At 61.4% G+C, this 10,291-nt stretch overlaps 1 protein-coding gene across 1 annotated transcript; it reads right to left on the bottom strand.

The window, feature by feature from the left end:
* Positions 1–756: 756 nt before the first annotated feature.
* MYG1 (MYG1 exonuclease) lies at positions 757–8,336 on the bottom strand. The gene is made up of 7 exons (XM_044995796.1): positions 8,149–8,336; positions 5,653–5,765; positions 4,556–4,715; positions 3,107–3,256; positions 2,525–2,647; positions 1,525–1,706; positions 757–1,145 (listed from the first exon to the last, which is right to left on the bottom strand). Exons 1-7 carry the CDS (start codon positions 8,320–8,322, stop codon positions 959–961), a joined length of 1,089 nt encoding a protein of 362 aa, XP_044851731.1. The 5' UTR covers positions 8,323–8,336; the 3' UTR covers positions 757–958.
* Between the last annotated feature and the right edge of the window lie 1,955 nt (positions 8,337–10,291).

Raw genomic sequence — 10,291 nt, 5'->3', positions numbered from 1 at the left:
ACCTGGAGAAGGGCCATTCTTTGGCAGAAAAAAGCATGAGCGAGAAATTTACATGTTGGCAAAGAAACAGCTGGAGTTTCCCATCCTCACAGATTTTGTCTCCTGTACCCCAGCTGGAGATGATTCTCAAAGAGGAGGAAAAGGTTATAAGAATGGGGAACAGATGCCCCAAGATCTTTCTCCCTTCATCTGTCTACGGCAGTCACACCACCTGAGGAACAAAGAAACAGTTTTGGACTAAGGGAAGGATCCTGTCTGAAAGTTCAGCCAGTAAGACTGCTGAAGCAGGTGGTAAGAGAGACCTGTGCTTTGAATTCATTTAGCTTGTTAAGTTAATAAAATGACAGACTTTAGATGAAGTTGTATTGTCCAGGAGAGAGCTGGGCAGTACATGACTCATGTTTCTGGGGGCAAGTCTGGGACTGGGAGTTTGCTGGTGTTTCTCTGCAGTGAGAGTCAGGAGCGGCTGGCAGTGTAGCTGGGAGTGATGTACGTGCTGGAGAGCAGAGCAGGGGTGGCTGCGCTCACAGCGAAGCTCTGTAAAAGGCATCCCGGGCTGGAGAATTGTCCATCAGTCCAGATGGTGGCCTGGGGAATGTCACAGCTGGTGTTGCTTTGTCTACCTGGCGTTGATGCAACCCAGCACAGACGCACAGCACAAGTATAATATGGGGCTGGGACCAGCACGGGCGACCTGATTTACGTCATGGCTTGGCCTGGCCTTGCACCGCTACAGACAGACCCAACACTGACATGTCCATCCACAGTCCTTTATTATTCCACTCCCAGCATTTTCCAATCCTCGCTGCGATTCCATGGCCACCCAGCCTCAATCCTCCAGGCGTTTCCGCTGGCCAGGGCCCAGTTCGGGAGCTCTCCGCTGGCTCGGCTCACGGCACGACTCGGACAGGCTTAGCGAGACCCAGACACTGGCTCTGTTGGGACAGTCGGGGGGCATTCAGCTGCTCGGTGCGTCGGGGCCGGTCTGCCGAGCCAGCGCGCTCTGAGCCATTCGCAGGGCCCCTTCCTGGGTCCGGTTGCCTCCGATGAAGCCGCCGGCGTGCACGAAAACGCAGCCCGGGATGCCGCTGAGCTGGGAGAGCGCCTCATCCCGGACTCCGCGCCACTCCTCCGGCAGGGACAGCCTGGCCAGGAGAGAAACCGAGCAAGGAGCAAAGAGGCGTGGTTGAGCTCAGAGCACTTGATGCGCGTCCGAAGGCTCTCGACCTCCCCAGACACTGAGCTTGTCAGCACCCAGAAACACCCAAAGACAGACATGCTCTGATTTCGGTTTACATTAGGAGCAGGTTTAAGTGAACCCAAGTGAGCCCCCCTAGGGTCTAGTTTACACAGTGTTTGTACTGGTGTAATTATGTCGTTTAGGGGCTTCCACTCCCAACCCCCCCTCCCCTCCCCTCCCAGAGGCAGTGGCTTCTCTCTCTCTCTCACCCCATTGCTTGGGGGAGCTCTGCAGGGCATGCAGGAGAAGCTTGGGGGTGGGGCTCTGGGGGCTGAGCGTCTCACCGGTTCTGGAAGGTGTGGAGCCCGGCGGGGACGCACTGTACTCGCCACTGGCCGTTCTGATCCGGGTACAGGACGAACTTGATGGGTTTCTCCACCCCCAGCTCCGACTCCAGGCTGAAGAGATGCTCCTTCCAGGGGCAGCCGCCCTGGGAGAACACAAGGATCTCGCCACTGGGGTCCACCTGCCAGGGGAGAGGGAGACATGGGACTCGGGAAGGGAGGGGAGCCGATAAGAGCTCCTGGGATGCTGGGCCATTACGACCACAATGGATTGTGCCTGGGCTGGGACTATTCCCAGCTCTGCCACTGACCTGCTGGGTGACTGTGAGCAAGTCACTTTCCCGCTCTGTGCCTCAGTTTCCCCTCCCGTGTCTGGAGTCTGAGCTCTTTGGGCAAGTCCCTGACTCAGGCAAGCTCAGGCACAGTCCCTGTCTGTGCAGTGCCTGGCCCAATGAGGCACAGACAGTCACAGCCCCAGGGAGGGAGTTGGGGTCGAAAGAAACCCACTTGCCTCCGAGAGCAGAGTCACTGGAGCAGCCGGTGGGAATAACTGCCAGGCAGGTTCAGTGACCAGAGAAACGCAGGCAGGGGGCATGCTGGGAATCAGGACTCCTGGGTTCTATTCCCAGCTCAGTGAATGGCCTCAGGTAGGTTGCTGCCCCGCTGCTGCAGAGTGGAAATTTATTGAGGGAGGGAGAGAGAGAGAGAGGTAGGTGCGTGCGTGGGCGTCACCCCCGATGGATGTCACGTGCGTGGAGATCCTTGGATAGGAGATGCTGGGAAGGGGTATGAATTATCCTTGGAAACCCAGGCTGGGCACTGGGCCAAGCCCCTCGACCCAAGCTCTGCTCCCCCTGCCAACGGGGGGGCAGCTCTAGGCTCAACACCCCAGGCCAGCGTGTAGCCGATAGGACAGCGATCAGCCTCTTCCACCCCGGCATCCCCCGAACTGGGCTGGTCGCAGCCCCCAGACCAAGAACCCCAGCGCGCTCCAAGTTACCTTGAAGCGCTTCTGAATGGCGTCCTCCACCAGCGTGCGAGCCGGCAGCCAGGCGCGGTGGTAGTAATCGAGACGGTCCCGGAACTCCCGGCCCACCAGCTCCATCGCCTTCTTGAACCCAGCCTGGAGCAGAGACAAGCCAGGGACGTGAGTGCCGATGGGCTGGGCAAGGAGCAGCAGACTTATTTTTCCCCGTGGGAGGCTCCATCCCTGCTCCACCCGGAGGCCTTGCCCCACCCAGCCCCTTCCCCCACAGCCCCGCCCCCACCCTGCCTCTTCCCACCCGTGCTCCACCCACTCCCTTGAGGCCCCGCCCCCTGAATCTTCCCACTCCACCCCCTCCCCCGAGGCCCCTGCCCGCCTGCTGCTCTCCGCCCTCCCGCTCTCCGCTGAATAGCTGTGGTTGGTGGGTGCTGAGCACCCACTATTTTTTCACCCATGGGTGCTTGAGCCCCGGAGCACCCACAGAGTCGGTGCCTATGGTACAGCCCGCCCCCTGTCCAAGTCTATGCTCCCCTCCATGTTTCCATGGTGCAGCCCACTTGATACCCATGCTTTCCCCTCCGCCGCCCCGGCACCTACCTCCGTGTCCTGGTCCATGTCATTCCAGCGGGGGTTGAGGTAGGCCACCCTGGCGCTGAGGTTGGTGGTCATGGCGTAGCGAGGCTCCCCGTCCCACTGGGCGATGCCGTTGTCGATGGCGTCGATCTCCTCCACAAAGTTCTCGTACAGCTGGGATGGGGGCGGAGGAGAGGATAAAACGGGGCCCGGCGGGGCCGCCTCGCCCTGCCTGCCTCCCGATGGAACCTCGTGGCGGATTCAGGCTGGTCACGAGAAGATCAGAGGCCGTAAAACAGAGGTCTGAGACAGCGGCCACAGTGCCCTGCCGGCTTCAGTGCCACAAAGAGGGTTCCGCCAGCCCTGCAGATCCCCGGACCAAGCCAGAGTCTGCTCTGGCTCAGGCAGAATCGCCGCCCGGCTCCCCCCCGCAGATCCTTTATCGGCCGCCAAGATGCATGATGCAGGAAAGGACCCAGCTTGGCCTTCTGAGCCCCCGGACTCTGCATTTCCAGCTACTGGCAGAAGGAGCAGCAGGGCTGCTGGGAAAACAACCTGCCCCGAGGGACTGAGACCATGAGCCTAGCTGCGCCTTAGCTCTGTTTATATGGCACAGATTTGAACTGGGCTAGGGTGGTGGAGGACAAAGCGCCCACCGTAAACCACAGCGACTCCGGGCACGCAGCAGCCGGAAACCATATGCAGAGATTCTCCAGTTCCCCTCCCACCCCTCTATGCCTGCTAGGCAGGCCAGGCCAAAGAGCCCCTCCTGGGGGATCCCAGCGACACAGGGACCCCTCTATCCCAGAAGCAGGGACATCCTGCGTCAGGACAGAGGCAAGGATGGGGCATTCTTACCCACCTGCAATTCCGCACCCCTGCCAAGTCCCATGGGTGCTTTTCAAGTTAGGACAGGCCGAGCCTGTACCAGGAGCCAACCTGGCCCGAACAAGACAGCAGCTACCTGCCTTCCCCTGTCTCTGGGGTGCAGCTGGGATGAATCCCCCGCCGCCCCCCATCATGGTGGGAATCCGAGAATATGGACAGCGAGTGAGTGTCTAAAAAAAGGGGGGGGTTCCTGGGGAAGTTCAGCAGAACAGGACTTTTTACAAAGGGCGCATCAGCCAGCCGTTACAGCAAGGTGATGGTGCCAGGACTCCGGGTTCCATTCCCAGGTCCAGGAGGGGAAGGGGGTCTAATGGTTAGAGCAGGGGGGTGGGGGGCTGGGGTTCCAATCCCACTTCCACTGGTGAGTCACTGTTCCTGGGCAAGACACGTCCCTGCTCTGTGCCTCGATTTCCCCAGCTATAAAACAAGGCTAAGGATACCAATCCACCACACAGGAGGCAAAGTGCTTTGAGAAAGGGGTGTTAGTGGTGGTTTTTCTGAGGAGGAAAACAGGCCTCATTAGCCCTGGGGCATGGGGCACTCCGGTTAGCACCCACGCACCCACCCCGCCTCCCTACTTCCTACCTTATCGTACAGCGCCTGCACTACCAGATCCTCCTCCTTCAGCCCCAGCAGGCTGGCCAGGATCTGGGAGCCAAAATGGAAATACACCAGCCCTGCACTGCTCAGCTTGGTTTTCCAGGGCTTGTCGGGCCTCAGGCAGTGCATGGACTGTGCAAAGGACCTGCAAAAGGCAGGGAAGAATTAGCCAGAGCAGCTAAGGCCCCGGGGTGACCCATCCTTTAGTGTATAATACACCAAAATCAATGAAATACTAGCCACTGCTGTGCCTGAGCCCATTAGGGTGTGTCCACACTGCATCGAAACCCCAGATCTGGGGCACCCAAGCTCATGGACTCAGTGTTTCCAAGCCAGCGTTTGACATCCACACTGCGTCGTAAACCTGGGCGTACAATGGCTGGACCCGCGTCTCAGAGCCAGGCTAACCCACCACGCAGCCCTTCTGACTTCAGGTCTGCGGCTGGAGCTGCGTCCATACTGCAGAATGACAGGGCTCGAACTCAGACCTCTCTTCCCTTGCTGGGCTGGGGCCTAGGACCCGGGTCCGGAGGGTTTCCTGGCCCGAGTCAGTCAGATTTGTGTGTGGATGTTAGGAAGGTTTGGGCTGAAATCTGAGCCTGAGTTTACAATGTGACATACCCTTAGAGGGACAGGTCCGTGCCCCATGCCCCAGTGAAAGTAAGGACACCTGGATTCTACTCAGTGGCTTGGTGTAGGACCTTGGGCAAGTCACTTTGCTGTTACATAATTAACTGATTCCCAGGCGAGTCAAGATCAGGGACCCACTGCGCTAGGTGCTGCACAGGCAGTCCACGCCAGAAGAGATCACACAACAGACACAGAGCGGGAGGGAAAAGAGGCCCAGAGAATGGAAGGGACATGCCTAAGGTCAGCGGCAGAGCTGGGAATAGAACCCAGGTGGCCTGCGTCCCAGCCCAGCGCCCTGTCAGCTGGTCCACTCCGATTCCCCTCCCCCTCTCCGTGCCTCAGTTTCTCCATCTATAAAGGGAGGCGTGATGCTCCTGCCCTTTCCTTTGCAACGAACTTTGAGCCCCCGCGGTGGGAGGGGCCAGGCAGAGGCTGTGCGTTTCCATCCTCACCTCTGGTGGTGATCGTACCGGTGTTTCTGAGGGTCGTACTCGCCACCCACGTCCACCACCACGTCACACTCGGACAGCAGCTGGGGCTCCCGCGTCCGGATGATCTCTGCATCCTGGGAGGGGTGGGTGCACACAATGAAAGATTCCCCTACACGAAGCAGCTCAGTATCGGAGTGAATTCAGCTCCACTCTGTGTTTATCAGCATGAGCAGGGGCAGGGCTTGGGCTCAGCAGTGACCAGAGGCAAGCAAGGGGGAAGGAACCAGGGCTTTCTGGGGCTAATGTCTCCTAGGAAAGATGATGGGATGGATCCCCTGTCCCTAATCCCAGGATGCGTTAGTGCGAGTCCCAGTCTCGCAGAGGGGATGGGGGGTGCCCGGGAAGGGAGGTTCGGGGAAAAGGAGGAAGATGAGCCAGAGGGACGTGTCCAGGGTTTGAGATCCCAGAAGAGGGGTGCTGAGTCCCAGGGCAAAGGGAGGGGTGCATGCCCCAGTGCCAGCAGGAGGGGACGGCGGTGTCCCAAGGGATGGGAATGTTGGATCCCAGGATGATGAGAAGGGAAGGGGTACCGGGGGATGGGGGTCCTGTTCTTAGAAGGCAGGAGGAAGTCCTGGTGTCTCGTGGTCTTGGGTGGGGATGCCGGGAGTCCCAGGGGTGGGGTGAGCCTGGGGTGCATGGGAGGATGGGTATCCCAGTTGGGGGTCAAAATTCCTGGCAGGATAAGTTCCCAGGGTGGAAGCAGTTTGTGGGGGGTGGGGCGGGATCCCAGGTCCCGGGATCTCAGGGAGGTCCCGGTCCGGAGGGAGCTGGGGGGGCTGCGGGGACCCAGGGAGGTCCCGGCCCGGAGGGAACTGCGGGGGGGGGGGTCCCGGTCCGGAGGGAGCTGGGGGGGCGGGGTCCCAGGTCCCGGTCCGCGGGCGCTGAGCGGGGGGGGGGGTACCGGTCCGGAGGGAGCTCGCGGGGGGGGGGTCCCGGTCCGGAGGGGGCTGCGCGGGGGGGGGGGGTCCCGGTCCGGAGGGGGCTGCGCGGGGGGGGGGGGTCCCGGTCCGGAGGGGGCTGCGCGGGGGGGGGTCCCGGTCCGGAGGGGGCTGCGGAGGGCGGGGTCCCGGTCCGGAGGGGGCTGCGGAGGGCGGGGTCCCGGGTCGGTCCCGGCCCGGAGGGGGCTGGGGGGGCGGGGTCCCGGGCCGGTCCCGGTCCACGGGCGCTGAGCGGGGGGTCCCGGTCCGGAGGGGGCTGCGGAGGGCGGGGTCCCGGGTCGGTCCCGGTCCGGAGGGAGCTGGCGGGGGGGTCCCGGTCTGGAGGGGGCTGCGGGGGGCGGGGTCCCGGGTCGGTCCCGGCCCGGAGGGAGCTGGCGGGGGGGTCCCAGCCCGGAGGGGACTGCGGGGGGCGGGGTCCCGGGTCGGTGGTCGGAGGGAGCTGGCGGGGGGGTCCCGGTCTGGAGGGGGCTGCGGAGGGCGGGGTCCCGGGTCGGTCCCGGTCCGGAGGGAGCTGGCGGGGGGGTCCCGGCCCGGAGGGGGCTGCGGGGGGCGGGGTCCCGGGTCGGTCCCGGCCCGGAGGGAGCTGGCGGGGGGGTCCCGGCCCGGAGAGGGCTGCGGGGGGCGGGGTCCCGGGGCGGTCCCGGCCCGGAGGGGGCTGGCGGGGGGGTCCCGGCCCGGAGGGGGCTGGGGGGGCGGGGTCCCGCACGGGCGCTGAGCGGGGGGTCCCGGTCCGGAGGGGGCTGCGGAGGGCGGGGTCCCGGGTCGGTCCCGGTCCGGAGGGAGCTGGCGGGGGGGGTCCCGGTCTGGAGGGGGCTGCGGGGGGCGGGGTCCCGGGTCGGTCCCGGCCCGGAGGGAGCTGGCGGGGGGGTCCCGGCCCGGAGGGGGCTGCGGGGGGCGGGGTCCCGGGTCGGTCCCGGTCCGGAGGGAGCTGGCGGGGGGGGTCCCGGTCTGGAGGGGGCTGCGGGGGGCGGGGTCCCGGGTCGGTCCCGGCCCGGAGGGAGCTGGCGGGGGGGTCCCGGCCCGGAGGGGGCTGCGGGGGGCGGGGTCCCGGGTCGGTCCCGGCCCGGAGGGGGCTGGCGGGGGGGTCCCGGCCCGGAGGGGGCTGCGGGGGGCGGGGTCCCGGGTCGGTCCCGGCCCGGAGGGAGCTGGCGGGGGGGTCCCGGCCCGGAGGGGGCTGCGGGGGGCGGGGTCCCGGGTCGGTGCCGGCCCGGAGGGAGCTGGCGGGGGGGGTCCCGGCCCGGAGGGCCCTGCGGGGGGCGGGGTCCCGGCCCGGAAGGGGCTGCGGGGGGGGTCCCGGTCCGGAGGGAGCTGGCGGGGGGGTCCCGGCCCGGAGGGGGCTGCGGGGGGCGGGGTCCCGGGCCGGTGCCGGCCCGGAGGGAGCTGGCGGGGGGGTCCCGGCCCGGAGGGATCTGCGGGGGGCGGGGTCCCGGGTCGGTCCCGGCCCGGAGGGGGCTGCGGGGGGGGTCCCGGTCCGGAGGGAGCTGGCGGGGGGGGTCCCGGTCCGGAGGGGGGGCCGTACCCGGTACTGGGGCAGCAGCCGCAGCAGGTAGCAGGCCAGCGCCTCGTCGCAGTGGAAGGTGCCGTTGTGGGTCCCGATGCGCGGGGCCATGGCGCTGCGGGGCCGCTTGGGGCCGGGGCCCGGCATGGGGCGGGGTCGGAGCAGCAGCCGGGCCGCGCGGAGCCCGAGCCCCATCCGCCGCTACTGCGCATGCCCCGCGGCGCTCTGAGCATGCGCGCCAAGCCCAAGGGAAGCCACTGCCTGCCCGACCTCTGCCCTCACCTGCCATGTGCTACCGGAGTGAGCCAGTCTCCCCCCAGCTGCCTCTCAGGAAGCAGAGAACTAGACCTGGGTTCACAGAGCCTGAGCCTAGAAAGAAGGGACCATTGTGGTCATCCAGCCTGACCTCCTGTACAAGGCCGGCCAGCGAGCCTCCCCCCAGTACTTCCTAGAGGGGATCGGTTAGAAATACTTCCACTCTTGATTTAAAAATGGTCAGTGATGGAGAATCCACGGCAACCCTTGGTAAATTGTTCCATGGGTTAATTACACTCACCCTTGGCTGTCTACTCTGCCCTAGGTAATTAGTGCATTAGGTGCCCATTAGACATAGTTAAATGTAAAAGTATTGAAATGGGAGGAAAGTTGCTACATATTTATGCCCAGATTAAGTGTTTAGCACCTACAAATCAGAGCCAGATTTAAGCGAGCTCAGCTGTTTGAATACTCCAAGTTCTCCAAAGGGCTCAGGACACAGCAGCTCCCCTTGCGACAGCAATGGGCAGATTTTCATAAAATCCCAGCATGTGTGCACACAGCTCTTTGAAACTCAGGCTTCTAGAGATCAAGGGATGAACACTGATCAGCAGTCAGGGTTTCTAAGGAATAAGACTTGTTTTTTTGTGTGCGCATGGTCACTGATTTTGAGCCCAGAAGGAACCATTTAGTCTGACGTGCATAATACAGGCCAGAGAGCCTCACACTGTTTAAGCTGGAGTATATCTTTTAGAAAGACGTCCGATCTTGATTTAAAGACTTCACTGGTGGAGAATCCACCATTTCTCCAGATAAATTTGTTCCAATGGCTAATTACGCTCTACTTAATTTATACCTTATTTCTAAACTTCAGTTCCAAGCCACTACATCTCATTATGCCTTTGTCTGCTAGATTGAAGAACTCTCTGTTACCCCCAATCTCTTCCCCTCGTAGACTGTGATCAAGTCACCTCTTAGATAAACTGGATAGAGTAAAAGACTAAATAAGCTCCAAGGCAGGTTTTCCAGACCATGAATAATTTTTATAGCTCTCTTCTGAACTCCTTGCAATTTGTCAACATCCTTTTTGAAGTGTTGACAACAGAAGAGTATCTGGTAATGATCTCGGAAGTTACAAAATTGGGTCCCGCTTCTGCAACTGTGTCCCACTTAATTAGGGCCAGAGTCAGACAGTAGATGTTACATATCTGGTTTTTTTAGTAAGAGGTACAAAAGGTTGTGAACCTACCCAGGAGGGCAGAGGACTTCTGCTGAGTGTGTGTGTGAAAGCACGTGAGTGCACACAGAGGAGAGCAACCAAAACAGAGAAATGGGCGCTGAGAAAGCCAAGCAGTAGCTGGTGAGCACAGTGACAACCTGGAGAAAACCAGAGCACATGTTTTGGGTCTGTTGGCTAAAGAGGCTAAGAAACTACTCCCCTTGTTCCAAATGCAGGAAGAACCAAGGACAGCTGGAGTTTGCACATCCCTTTTAAATAAACAAGACTGCATCAGAGAAAGTACCGGCTCCATCAATTTCTACTTCCAACTGGAACAGCTGTAGGGCCCCGAATTCTGACTGGCTGCTCAGGTCAGAAAAAAAAAAAAAGGCAACAATATTGGAGCTCATGAAACACAACTGAAAAACTGGCTGTTACTTGGAGTAAGACGAATCAACTCTCTGCTATTTGAGCAAAACAGCCATTGTGGCCAATTTGTTACATACCCCCGTAAAAGCCATTGGGATACATTATGACTCCTTTTGCTCATGGTGTGCTTTACCCAACAGGTGCTTGGGCAGCTTGCAGAATTAAGTACTATGCTATGGGAGCAAGGCCTTGTCTTCACACAGAAGTTGCACCAATTAAAACTTGTGTGGATGCTCAAATTTAACTCTGGCTTTAGTTTTA

Source organism: Mauremys mutica, chromosome 20 (genome assembly GCF_020497125.1).
Source record: "Mauremys mutica isolate MM-2020 ecotype Southern chromosome 20, ASM2049712v1, whole genome shotgun sequence".
Lineage (NCBI taxonomy): Eukaryota > Metazoa > Chordata > Testudines > Geoemydidae > Mauremys > Mauremys mutica.
Note: the sequence above shows the minus strand (reverse complement) of the source record. Positions and strands in the feature narration are given on the sequence as shown.